Source organism: Lonchura striata, chromosome 4 (genome assembly GCF_050655825.1).
Source record: "Lonchura striata isolate lonStrDom1 chromosome 4, ASM5065582v1, whole genome shotgun sequence".
Taxonomy (NCBI): Eukaryota; Metazoa; Chordata; class Aves; order Passeriformes; family Estrildidae; genus Lonchura; species Lonchura striata.
In genome coordinates, this window is record NC_140706.1 from 6,874,377 (window position 1) to 6,888,446 (window position 14,070).

Sequence of the window (14,070 nt, forward strand, 5' to 3'; positions counted from 1 at the left end):
CCTTTAAGAAAAAAAAGTGTGTGGGGGGGAGAAATATCAGTGAGCACTAAAGATTCAGCATGAGAGAGCAGTAAAAATTTAAACATTCAGCAGCTATTCCACTTAACATTTATAGGCAATTTCCTATTCTAATAAGCCAAAATGAAAAAAAAAAAAATAATAGAAGAGCTATGGTACCAGGGAGATATCATCAACCATTGCTGAAAATAAAATAAAACATCAAACCACTGGGATTTTTCATCGAGGGCATGAGTGAAGGGAACGTGCCAGTCCTAAGGCTGTGTTGCAACTTCCCTGAAAGCACCTCCCAGTCTCAGACCACCAGCTCCAGGCAAATGAGTTTGAATTACCCAGTTTGAGTCTGACCAGCACTGGTAACCAGAGGATCCTCACTCCCAAACTGTTTTAGGAGCTCTGTGTAGAAACAAAACAAACGTGGAATGTGAGGTGCTCTTGCATCTCCAGCACCTCAGCCACCAGTGATGCAGCATGGGCTGGGCTGTCAAGGAAAGCCCCCAACAGACAGTGGAGGAGTCAGTTTTAAAACAAACACCCAGTCAATTCAGAAGCTTCGGGAAAATTTTCCCAAATACACCTTTCTCCTCAATTTATAATTTCCTAAAGACTTAACAAATCATCTGGGGGTCAAAATGACACCAGAGATGAGCAGGAACCTTTCTGGTTTTTTGACTGAGGTGACACAGCACAGAGGGACCATCCAACAAAAGAGACTTGGTGACATCTGGCCTTAAGCCCAACTTGCAGAGGAAGCTGGAGGGATGGATGTGTTGAGGGACAACCTTCCAAAGCAAACTCAGACCTGTGTCTGCCCCTGTGTTTTGCTAAATACATTCAGTGTGGCAGTGCCAACACCAACAGCAACCTCTATGCGTGCCCCCAGCCACGTCTGCCACGACAGGAGAGCACAACACCCCTGGCAGGGCCATGGCTGCTCTTCCTCCACTGCCTGAGCAGGGGGTTGGACCTGGTGACCCACTGTGGTCCCTCCCAACCTGGCCCATCCTGAGATTCTGTGACTCTGCTTTCTGGGAAAGTAGGACTTGGACTGACCAACGAGGCTGAGCCCAAGGACAGGTCCCAGACCTGACAGAGAGGTCAGCAGATGCAGAGGGACTACCAAAACCAATTTCCTTTGCCTGCCTGCTCCCAGCCTGGGGTGTGAACAAGGAGCAGGAGGCAGGCAGCAGACAAAACAGCTTCCTCCTTCCTTGCACTTCCAACCCTGCCCGCAATTTTCCAGCTGCAGCCTGTCCCTGATGCCATGGAAGAAGTAGAGGGGAGCCAAAGGAAAAAACACAAAAGCCCTTTGGAAGACACCAGGCCAGTTGTACACTGGGAGGGAAAACCCTTGCTGATGTGAGACCCCTGCCCATCTGCTCCACGGAGGTGACTGGCCGAGGCAGCAGAGCGTGAGATTTGATTATAATTATTGTCTTAACGCAGAGCTGAAATTGTTCCGAGCACATGGAGCTTCTGGGAACAGGCAAGCATCCAAAATAATCTTTGGGCTGCAAACCCAGTGACGAAGAGATGCCATAAACTGACAGACATCACAAAACCCTTTGGAATCTATTTCCCATCGAGCAGGGTTATCCCTGTCAGTCTGCAATTTCACCTCCAGACATCTCCCACTTTCCTGCCGGCCTTGGCAGACACGGTGTTTTTCAACAAGGAAAGAAATAGGTTTATCAAGGGACCATAAACCAGCCCAACCCAATTAAATCAAACCCTGTGGCTGCCGGGCTGTGCCCCTCTCTGCAGTCGATTCTGATCAGGTCTGTCGTGCAAAGCCAGTGACACTACAGAGTGCAGCAACACAATTAGGACCAAAGCCCAGATCTGTAAAGGTATTTAAGTGGCAGCTGGACATCTAAATATCTTTGTGGAGTGACATGCAGTTCTTGGGGCAGAAGTAGTTTTTTTTACAGAGGAGAAACCACCTCTATTCCCATGCATATTCCTGGGAACTCCTACACAACTCCAAGCTGAGCAACACCTGTAGCTTAGGTTGTGGGAAATCAGAGGCAGGGGGGCACAGTGCCTTCCCCAGCCACTCCTTTTTCTCTTAAGCTCCAAAAACTGGAAGCACTTATTACTCTCTTGCTTCTCATTAAATAAGCCCGACTTCCTGGAGGCCGTGCAAAGCTTTCAGCAGTCAGCAGCACATGGCAAATTAGAGCTAACGGGTTTGCTGGAACATTTCACACTCCACATCCTTGGGAAAGGACATTTCCAGCAGTCCACACCACATCATCAGCAGATGCTTTTTGTCTGCTGGGTAGCTCCTGGTGGTAGAGCAGAGCTTGGTGAGCACCAGTGGGGATTTTACACAATAATTGGCCAGTGTGCACAAGGCTTAGGGGTTTGACTGCTGGCACCAGTGAAGCAGGATTTGGCTGCTCCCCCTGAGCCTTGTTAATACCCAGATATGCAAAGGAATCTAAATAGCTTATGATATTCCAGGTGGGTAAACCACTGCGTAGGGTAGGAGCTCACAAAAAGTTGATCCAGGAGAATTAGTATTTCTTCTGGCTGCTGTATCCTGCCCAACTCCTCAAGGAGTTATTTCCCCACAGCATCTGTAAAATGAGCTATGAAATTCCTATTGTGCTGACTTGGCCATGGGTACTGCTGCAAGGGAAATTCACTTAGAACACCCTTCAGAGAAATTCAAGGTTGGGATGGACAAGAACAATCTGCAAGCAGCTTGTGTGGGTACTGCTGTGAGTGGGGAATGAAAGTCCCTCTCAATGCCTCTATGTTAAAGCTTCCTTTTTGTGCCTCTGCAATAATGCATGGCCACATTTCCCTCTTCCAGCGTGCTCCTTCTGAATCACATTTCCTCCTGGCATTTGGAACAGCAAGCAGCAATAACAAGTGTGAAACCTCTGTGGCCTCGCCAAGTGTGAACCAGCCTCCCTGCTGGGAAAGGTTCTAGGAAAAGACATTCTGACAATAGGAGCAGGCACTGCCAATATTCTGTTCTAATCTTTTTGTCGAGTGCGACGTGTTTTTGTTAATTTTCCTGCTGTGGCAGACCTGCAAGCCCTGCCTGCTGTGCCAGGCTCCTCTCCTGGCTGTCCCACGTTGCACTGATTCACTTCAACCTCTGGGCTCCTGCACATCTCTATTACTCAGAGAAAGCCCTGTCTGCAAATGCTGAACAGCTTAAAGACATTTTATATCTGATTAAGCACTTTATAAGTCTGTTCGTGCAAGTATCAGGCCAAATTTCCTCATTTTGTAGGCATAAGAATATATTTTTTGCTTAGTTCAATAAAGCCATTTGTATTCATCTCTACTGATTCCACTATTGTTTTCCCTTGCTCAGCAAGATGTATATTACAGTTTGTTTAATTGTGTGTTTGATCTTTACTACTTAACCAGCTCTATTTATCATTACAATGCATCAGTACATTATAAAGCTTTCAGGCACATTTATCAACATAACAAAGCTCCCACTACAGAACAGTCCTCCAGGGAAATAAAGCAACAGCAACAAATACTTCAATGGAATTCACTTAACAGTACAAATATTTGTAATTACAAAAATCTTTAAGAGTGCTTCTTCCATAAATGGTGTGTTTTACTTAAAATTGCTTTTATAATGTGATAGTTCCTCCCATGTATGCAGCTGATGGGTTCCTTAAATTAAAGAAAGCAAGGCCAAATTAGCTGCTTTCTCATATTAGCTTTTTCTAATGTGAAGGCAGAACTCAAGTTCACTGATGTGCTACTGAAAATTTAGTTACCCCTAATAAAGTGAATTTAAAACATTTAAGACATTTAAAAACCACTAGTGTGTGATTAATAACTAATAAATACATTACAGTGAATGCAATGCTGTGGATAGCTACAAGCCATGTGGGAACCAAGCCTACAACAATCAATTAACTATTGATTGCAATGCCTGTAAATCATTGATTAACCCTTTATAAATAACAAATACATTACCCTTGCTGTAGACTGGGACCACCAGGTTCTTTTACATGGCTCTTCATGTTTCTCATGTCCATCAAAGACAAATACATGTTGTCAATCTATTTTAATTCCAGCAAAAAATATATTTTTATATATTTAGCATTTTTTTTAAATCTGGTTTTTACTCCATTAGCAGGTTGTTGTTTTTTTGTTGTTGTTGTTGGGTTTTTTGGTTTTTGTTTTGTTTTGTTTTTGTTTTTGTGTTTTTTTGTTTGTTGGTTTGGTTTTTTATTTTTTTTTTCACTTTTGCCTCATAGGAAATTATTTCAAACTGAAGGGCTTCCCTGGAAGTTAGCCACACTATTTAAACAGCTAGAACTCTTTGAAGCCACAAGAACTAAAGGTGAATTCATGAATACAGATCTTAAAATATCAGCATTAAGATTCTGAAAGCAAGTAGTCAAAAGTTAGCAAATCCAAACCTGTGATATTTTGAGAACATCAGTGTGGCCACCTGAACATCATGATGCTGAAGTGACCAGCACCATGCTGCATTTTCCATGGGACTGCACAGAGTCTGCCACTCAGAAATCCAGTGGCCTTCCATCAGAAGACCAATGCTCCATTAAAAAATGACTGGTCAAAAAGCTGTTTCACCTCTACTGCTTTTTTTCTAGACCCAATCTGTTGGCATTATTATTGTGCCTAATTTTAGCACTTAGACTTCCATGTCCATTCTGCCAGTGGCACAGAGAAAGAAAAGAAATCAAACGCTGCCCGTGTTTCTGCAAGTTCCATACCATAACACATTACACACCATGGTATATCAGAGCATCATGTGGGGGCCTTGCCTTTCCAAGCAAAACCAAAGAAGAGGCAGTGAAGAGGCCACTGAAGCCACTGCAGGACCCAGGTGTGCAGGGGATGAATTTCATGTCCCAGCACCTCTGAAGAACAGGCAGCACTACCCAAATCCAGGTGGGCTCAGCAGGGCAGTGAGGTGCATGGTTGCAAGGATGTTGTCAGGGAATTGGACAACAAGGGTAGGACAGGCTTGGATGAGAGTGAGGTGTCTGAAAGGAGCCAGCCAAAAGTGCTGCTGTCATCACAGAGAGGAAACTGGAAACTTCCCCACGAGGGCCCCTGGAAGCTATTGAGAAAACAAAAAAATCCTCCAGACCCTGATGGAAGTCTGTAACTTGAGACATCTCCAGTAGGCAAAAGCACAAGGATGTATTTCACAGAGGACAAAATCTCATAGAGTCAGGATAACAAACAGCATAATCTATGCCCTGGCTTTAGAAAATGCCAAGAGCATCTACGTTTCTCCTCTGATTTTCTTTGCTTCATTTTTCCCTCTATATTTGTGCCTCTAAAATATTTGGAGAAGGAAATATCCAGTATTCATTTATTTGTTTATAAATAAATAATTTACAAAACCCCTGTCCTCAACAGATCCCAGTGGTAATTTATAAGGGAAATGACACCTGATTTGTGATTAACGGGGGAGCCAGTATAGGCACAGGGTTTGAACAGTGAATTCTGTGAATTTAACAGTCTCACCAGGTTGGTTAATACCTTATCCTCTTCAAACTCTGGGATACGATGGCAGAATCTGTTGCCAACCTCCAACGACCAAGCCGTAAATAAGAGCAGGAGCATTTACAGACTTCCGAAGGGAAGATGCTCCATGCGCTGTATCCAAACACGCCAAAATAGTTTATCAAAAAATAAAGGAGGCGTCTTGAAGCAGCAGCGGGGAAAGGCCAGCCCGCTTTTCCCGGGGGTTTTCCCGGTTTTCACGTCGTTTCCATGCACAAAGTGCATTTTGCCACCTAGCGGCTACCGCGGCGGGACCGCGGAGGGACCGCGGAGGGACCGCGGCGCCCCGCGCCTTTGTCACCATCAGCCCCTCGGCAGGGAAACAGCAGAAGGGCACAAAATAAAGCACGCGTGACAGGCACAAACCAGAGCGCCCGCAGGTCTGAAATTTAGCCGGGAAAGCATTAGAAAAGCTCGTGTACCGCAGAGGCAGGACACGATCCCGGCGGGGAGCGCCAAGGAATCCTGAGAGGGAATCGGGGAAAGAACAGCTGGGCTGCGGCTCCGCGCTGCTGGGAAGGCAGGGGCTGCCTCGGGACACGCTCGGAGCATCATCCCTTCCCTGCCCGGGGCTGCCGGGGGACGTGGATGCATCGCCTCCTTCGCCTGAATTTTCATGTATTTAACTTGCCCAGAAGGTCAGGCAGTAATTTCTATCCCCTGACATATTCAGCCAGGAGAAGACTACAGCAGGCTGGGCAGGCAGTTCTGAAAGTCCAGAGCCCTGAAATGATCACACCGAAAAAGCATTTAAAAACCCCCAACATATCACAAACAAAACTTTCTACCCAGGAATCTACATCCCCAAAGGGATTTCAGAGGCTGATGGAGCTGAGCCTAAGCAGCTGTTTAAGAGAGCTTCCAACATCTGGAGTTTTAAACCTCACAACAATAGATTTTGGGGGTGAATTATCAGATGTGGATTATCAAAGCAGTTTTTCAAATATAGCTCTGCATCTTACAGAAGTTTCATCCTTCTGTGTCCTCAGGGGAGAGATTTGATGGGGGCTGAATGTATCTGGAGAGAGAGGGGATAAGGAGCAGCACACAGAGGTACCTCTTCTGCATGACATTTTATTTCTGCTGTATGCATCACCTAAGTAGCAAAGCCACTTTGAAACTAGAAAATTAAAGAATTACAATCTGAAGTTTACTCTGGACACACTCAGATGTGTAGAAACTCTCCCTGGTTTGCTCCATTGTAATCTCAAGCACTTAACTAGAAAAACTCTATACATGAGGAGCTATTCCTCTTAGGATTTTAGTTAAATCACTGAAGACAAGCAGAAGAGAGACCCCAGACAGATTAATCTCGATTTAAGAGCAGCCACTATCTAATGGCTCAACAGCCTTTTTCAAAGTGGTGTCCTCTTAGTTCTGAACTCTGCTGTGTCACACAAACATCACGAACTACTGGGAGCCACTGCAGCTCCACTGACAATTAACTGCAGATGAAAACTAAAGAGCTTTAGGGATCACTGTGACATCAGAAACCTTATCCTCCTCTCAGAAAAATTGGATGTAACACATAAAGAGACTTCTCCAAATGATGAGGTTCAGTCCAGACCCCGTGTCACTTGGAAAGGCATTCACTGGAATGACACATCTTGCTCCAGGACACATCTGAAAATCCAAGTGGTGTATGTGCCACAATCTAAGGGGGAATGATTTAATACTGCTCTTTGAACAGAATCAAGACTTCTATTTCTCTGTAAAATAGGATCAGAACTCAGCCACTAGTTACATGATGAAAACCATGGTTTTCTTCTTTAAATTTATGGAGGTTGAAAACCTCTGAAATGAGCTCTGAGTCACAGTGGAGGTTTTTCACTCTTACCTGTGCTTCTTGCAATATGAGGACTGTGTCCTGCACTGAAAATGGCTAGTCTGCAGGAGGAAGAGAAAAAAGAAAACTACAGCTGTTCAGAATACGAATACTTGAAAACCTTGTTTCAGCCATCAGTTTCAAAGGACAGGCACTCCATGCTGGGAATGGGAAGTGATGGCCTTGGAGATAATTACAAAGTGCTGCAACTTAAGAGACAAAAATCTATCACCAGAACTTCATATACAATAAACACATTTCACGTACACTAGGCTTTGAAAAACCATGAGCAAGCAAATAGCAAAATGAACTAAAACTTGTATCAATAAGAGACTGGAAATCCCCTGACCCCATTTTCACATGGAAACCACTGGTGCTGATAACTGCAAATGTGTTACTGGAAAACACCAACAGCAGATTTTCTTTCTGTTGTGGTTTAAAAGCAGTAAAATACAGCACAGACTTAGCTTTACATGAGGGCTTAACCAAAATCCTACTGACAGCAAGCAATGGGCACTTAAATGGGATTTACTCTGGTGCTTTTAGGTGTGCTGAGGAGGAAATTTGCTGCTTCCCAAGGTCCCAGGGATGGGTATAGGCTGTGGAGCCAACAGCTGTGTTGGAGGCAACTGCCTGGAGAATTCAAACCATTGTATTGGGTGGGACACTTTGAAAATGGCTGGAGGGGTTTAGAAACACAAGTCTGGGATGTCAGCGTCTCAGGAGATTTATTTTTAGATGTTGATTTGCGCCCTAACTCCTAGAGTTTATCTGGGGAGCCAGCTCTGTAAGCTTTTCCCAAACTTTAAAAGGTCTCTGTTTACACAGCACAGACAAATAAATAGCACTGTCACACTGACACATAATTGTCTGCTTCTAATACGTCAAATGTGACACATAATAAAAGGTTATTGTGGCAATTTAAGCTATGATCTTGCTCTGCTTCATTGCTTTAAATCTTTGCCCTTTGAGACATTTGCTTTTGGGGTTCTTCCTAAACTTCCTTACTTTATTTCTTGAGCCAGCAACTCCTTATCCTTTTTCGGCAGCAAATGAAAGAAGGGGGGTAGATGTGTAGTTAAAGACTGTGTAAGTAACAAATATCTTCAAAGGACTGGCATGCTCAGAGAATTATCTGCATCATCTTGGCACATCCCAAATGCCTCTAATCATCCCAAGGACATACTTTAGTCTGTTTATGGTGGCCATGACACCATCATGACCCCCCAGAACAAACAGTGCTGCTTCAAGAAAGCACTGCATTATGGCTCTGAGCAGAAGTGCAAAGGCAAAGTGAAGTGCTGAGACCAGATATGAAGAGATTGATTTGTTTTTGTGGTACAGAAAATGAAGGAAGGAAACTCCAGATGAGGATCTGCATTAAAAAAAAAAAAAAAAAAAAAAAAGACTGGCTGGGTGATCCCAAACCCCAAACCAGATACAAAAAATGTAATATATGACAGGGGTTTATAGTGAGGTGACATGCAAGGAGGTCAGCCAAGGAGAGATGAGTCTGTGTCAAGCTGAAACTCACAGATGGAAAGGGGAATTGCCTTCCAGAAAAGAGAATTCTAGGGGTAAAATTCCAGGTCTCCCAAAGGCTAGAAAGAGACAAGGAAGGACACGAGGCAGAAGTTGAGGGGCTGATCTCAAGTTTGAGACCCAGGTAAGGTCCATTCTGCAAGAGGCAGACACACAAAGTGTGCAGCTGGTGGATGAAAGGAGCACTCGGAGCAGGACCACTCAGTGTGGAGCTCTGGCTGCTAATGAGGTGCTACCTGGGCAAAGGACAAAGAAGAGGATTAATTAATTTCCTTGAGCACCTGTGACTTCAAAGGAAAGTAGTTTACCAAGGAAATCGGAAAGCTGATGGAGGGAAGAAGACAACAGCTGAAAGACTGAGATCAGAAACCCTGAAATTCCATGTGCAGAAGATAACCATATTAGACTATGTCATTCCAAAGGGCAAAAATACAGAGACGTAAAGGATGGATAGTGCAATAGAAGCAACTGGAAAAGAAAATAGATGAGTAATACAGTTTGTTCCTCCTGGAAGATGTGTCACTGACCTCAGCACTAAGGCAAAATGGCTAAAATGTGACATGCTCAATAAATTCAAGCCAGCCTACATGACCTCATGTTTAACATGAAACAATAACTGGAATTTAGAGGCAGGGAAAGCCAAATTAAATAAAGCCATTTAAAAATTACAGTGATGGTCATCCCTTACTTAAACAAGCTACTAAAGGAAACAGCAAAAAAACGCCCAACACAACATTTTCACATAACTACTAGAAATCTTTCTGAAAGATTTACTGAATTCAAAACATGTTATCATTTAAGGAAGACTCATATCACATACCACACTTACCAGCTTTACTAGGTGGTCAGACAAATGATCTAATACAACACGGGGCCCTTAAAACTTCTTTCAATTTACAAAATAGTAAGGTTGAAGTTAACTGAATAAAATAAATGGTAGTGCTGCCTTCTCCTTCAAGCAGAACAATCAACACTATGGATCCACTGAAATGAGAGGAGAAAACCCTTCAGTCTGAGGCAAGGAACAAGCTGGGAACAGACAGACTGCAGCAGTCATGGTCATTTGGAAAGCCAGTCTTAATAACCTGAGGTGGAAACCGAACAAGAAAACCAGACATTTTCACAAAAAAACCCCAAAACCCTGTAATAAGGAAAAAAGCCTTGAAGCTTGTTAAAAAGGAAGGTAAAGTGTTTTATCCTAAATGGATAGTTGTTGGTTTGCTTGCAAACTTGAACAATATTTAAACAACATTCTCACATTTTGGATTATAAAAACGAAGTTCTATAAAAAACAAAAGGACCCAAACACAAAAAAAAAAGCCCCAACCCAAGCTGCAGAGACTTCAAGACTGAGTCCCAGCAACTCCCTGTTGACAGAGAATTTTTCCTAACCTCATTTAAACTATTATGCACCAGCATTTCTTTAACATTTCTCCTTCCTCCACAGTATTTGTTACTTACACCCATTTCCCCAACTCAGCTTTCAGTTTTAAGCTGCAAATATCAAGTTACTCAGATTTCCTCTGAGTCCTGCACACCATCAGTGAATTTGAGAGCCCATCTCTCCTCTGACATCAGCTCCAGCTCAGTCTTTTGAAAATGCCTGACCAAAATTACTCAGCAAATATAAGAGGTCCTGTGTAACATAAACTGTGCCAAATCAATCTGCCGCCACACTGCTCCTCCCCACAGCACCAATCCACCAGTCCTACCCTGGGTCCTTTTCCTGCTAAGTTTTTGTTTGATTTCCAACCACCTGACTCTGCACCTGCACAACTGGCATCTTTCTGCCCATTCTTGGAGAGCACCAAATTCTTGTGCAGCCCCACAGCCTTGTGTCAGCTGTTGCCTGCAGCCTTTGAGCCAGCAGCATTTTTGTCATGCTTAGCCTCATTCTTTGTCAAGACCTGCAATTCAAATAATGTTCAAATCATGTTCAAGGCAGGTACTTCGATCAAACTCCTGCCTCAGGTCACCTGTAGCCTCTGCTGCCATCACCTTCTCCCCTCTGTATTTTCCCACTAACTGCATCTTCTGCTGTCTACACCTATTTAGCACATCCTTCACCAAACAGAGGAAAATCTCACCACATTTCCACTACCCAGTAAAACCAGTCATAGAAGAAGGTTGCTCTGGCTTAACAGTCTCCTGTTTATTATGAGCCACTTTTCCAACCAGTCATTTACCCCAAGTTTGGCTTTTCACTACTTTTCAGGTTTTCAGACCATAGCCCAAAGTCAGTATCCATCAGTCTTGTCCCTGTCCAGGTGGCTTTTCCTTTCTGAAGCAGGGAATTGGATTACTCTGCTCCAGTCAGACCAAGAGATAACCTCCAACACCAACACAGAAACATTGAACACGGCATTTCAGGCTCAAATCCCGAAAAGGTTTATATCTGAGCAAACATGGACAACAGCTCAAACGCTTCTGAACTGAACCCAAGAAGTGCACACAGTAAATACAATTTCTCCTTTAATTATTGATCCACTAGGAACAAAATGTACTTACACAAGCCATGTCCAAACAATGCAAGGAACACTCCTGGTTTTAGCTTGGGAAATGGGGCTGTAAATGTGGCTGTCAGCAATTCTTGGCAGCCAGATGTTAAATGTTTGTCTTTACATTATGTTAAAGAAGCAACTTCAGTCTGACAAAGCAACATCGTACAATATGAATTAACCAAGAAATATGAAATCCCACTTCAACAGAAGGAGACTGCATTTGATTTTTTGCAAGTTTTTGGCCTCAAAGCTCCTAGAAGTGTCTTTGCTGAGATAACTTGCAGCTTTAGGGCTGTTTTCCATTTTGTTTCAGAGGGAACAGAAACCATTTTACCATCAAATAAATTGAAATGGATGACATTTTTTACCTCTAAACGTTCAAGGCAAAAAACTTCCTCTCTTCCATAGACAAAACTTCACTGTACACAGTGCTCCCTGCATAGAGACACACAAATTTCAGAGTTTTGTGATTTGCAGCCTCTTCCCTTTCCCAAACTGAAGTGGAGGCTGCTCTGCAGACCTGCAGGAATGAGGGCCAAAACTTTTCACAGATCCCATAAAACCAGCTCACCCAACTTTAGGTGGATGCTCTGTTCAGACTAATAGGAACCACCAAGGAGGTTCAGTTCAGTTTTGCCCACCATAGATTTCCCTCCTGAAGCAGCTAAACTTTTGTCTTTTTTTTTCAACTTTGCAGGGATGAAGGACGCCTTACCCAGGAGCACAGGAAAGGTCGGAACGGAATCCAGCTGGAATCTAACCTGCCTGGAACACACTTGTACCTGTGCTCAAAGAACAAACTCCTTCAATAAAGCAAACACAATTACATCCTGTTGCAGCCTTCCATCATCACAGAAGCAAATAAAACAATGGACACTTCTCATGTTGGACTTCGGCAAAAGACATTTATTATTATTATTATTATTACTGTTGTTGTTGTGTTGCTGTTGTACCTCCTCTGCTCTGCCCACAGTGGTGGCATAAATGCTGTTACCACATTGTAGCTGATGATGCCGGTGTACAAATCAAAATCCATCTTAATTTCAAACTCCATTAGAAACACAGGAAAAAAGATCAACATTTACGAAATGTAAAGGGAAAAATGGTATGGAAAGAATTATTTTTTTTTTTTATTTTTCAAGCTTCCAAGACAGTATTACAAACAACAGAGAGCAAAGTAAAGCTAGAAATGAAATACTTGACAGCATCTGTTTAAAAATTACAGCTAAGAAACCTAATAAAAGTTGAATAAACAGTTACTAGAAATAAAAATTTTTACACATATGATATTTGTCTGGGATTTTTATTTCTTTAAAATAATTCATACAAATGGTTACAGTCACAAACATGATTTTAACCAAAAATATTGCTAGCCTACCACATTACCAGGAAGGAATCAATGTAGGCAATGAAATGCTGCTACTTTTCAGTAGTCTAGTGCCTTTTCCAGATACCACCAATAATATATACTTTAACTGGTGACAAAAAGCACAATGCTCGTTTATACAAAACCTTTTTTTTTTCCTCAAAATCTCTTTGCAAGGTTGTCTTCGTTTTGAAAGAAGGGAACTCATGCCAAAATTAGGAGAAACTGTTTTTCTTTTGTTTACTAAATTATTCTAAAAAATAAGACAAGCAGGTAGAAAAAACAATGCACTGTGTGGCGTAGAAAGAAAAATGGGAAAAATTCATTGTCCTGAGAAGTTTGCCAACTGCCTCATTTTTGGGCATGTTTGAAAATATAAAAGAAAGGATTTTTAATCTCAAAACTGGTTTGTTGAATGCCTCCCTTATGTTTTTCCTTGTTGACAGCTAAGCAAACAAACCCTTTTTAATGTTCTAGAAACTGTACACAGACAAGTACATTCATGATATAATTAACTACTAACTTCTCTTGCTTAACAAAGAACCCATAGGACACAGAAACAGTGAATCAGTCCACTGGACAGGGACAAACTACAATTTATACGGAGGAAAAAATGTTTCCAAATCTTCTTTTTTGTCTCCCACCTTTTCCTTTTATACTGTATATTGGACCAGTTTCTAAACCAATAATCGTCTCCTCCTGTAAGTTCATGGTTTTGCCTTTAATCAAAATCCAGGGTTTTGTTTTGTGTTGTGTTGTTTTCCACGCTGCGGCTGAAGTCTCCGATGCTGGGAATGCTGTTGTTGGCTACAATTGGTCGCTCGGGTGGTCTCTATCAGCTTCTGGTTTGACAGTTTGGCCGGGGGAAGGAGCATGGGGCGGGTGGGCTACAGCAGGGAGGCCGTGTGATAGAGACATGGGGTTGGGGACTATTCCTTCTACTGCTGCAGGTATGCCAGTGGAAGCCACGCTGACAACGCCCGGGGGATACCTGCTGGGAGGAGAGACCAGAGCAGACATTAAAACCAGGAGCTGACAGAGCAGAGAGCCCACCCTGCTTCCTTCTAGAGCTACAGAGATGTGGCTTTTGCTTTCAGACCAGTTAAAGAGACAGGGGGTTCAGCTCCAGGCGAGATGCCACATGCAGATGCTGCTACATAAAGCAATGGATGCTATATTTTAACCAAATGAGACATGAAACTTGGCCAGATTGTTTTTTCAGATTTAAGAGCAGGCGTAACAGCATAGCAAAGGAAACCACCTTCAAGGTTTGCTCCTCTCAAAGCATCTCA

The 14,070-nt window shown here is 42.9% G+C and overlaps 1 protein-coding gene across 38 annotated transcripts in view; it reads right to left on the reverse strand.

Moving 5' to 3' along the window:
- Window positions 1-12,297: 12,297 nt before the first annotated feature.
- Window positions 12,298-14,070, reverse strand: part of CTBP1 (C-terminal binding protein 1) — a 232,126-nt gene continuing 230,353 nt past the window's right edge. For 24 of the 38 annotated variants that reach the window (XM_021535691.4, XM_085577549.1, XM_085577537.1 and 21 more), the window contains one exon: window positions 12,298-13,772. In XM_021535691.4, coding sequence (XP_021391366.1) covers window positions 13,586-13,772 — 187 coding nt within the window. In that variant the 3' untranslated portion in view covers window positions 12,298-13,585. The remainder of the gene's footprint in view (window positions 13,773-14,070) is intronic. The other 14 variants (XM_021535693.4, XM_085577558.1, XM_085577535.1 and 11 more) reach the window with 1 other exon arrangement.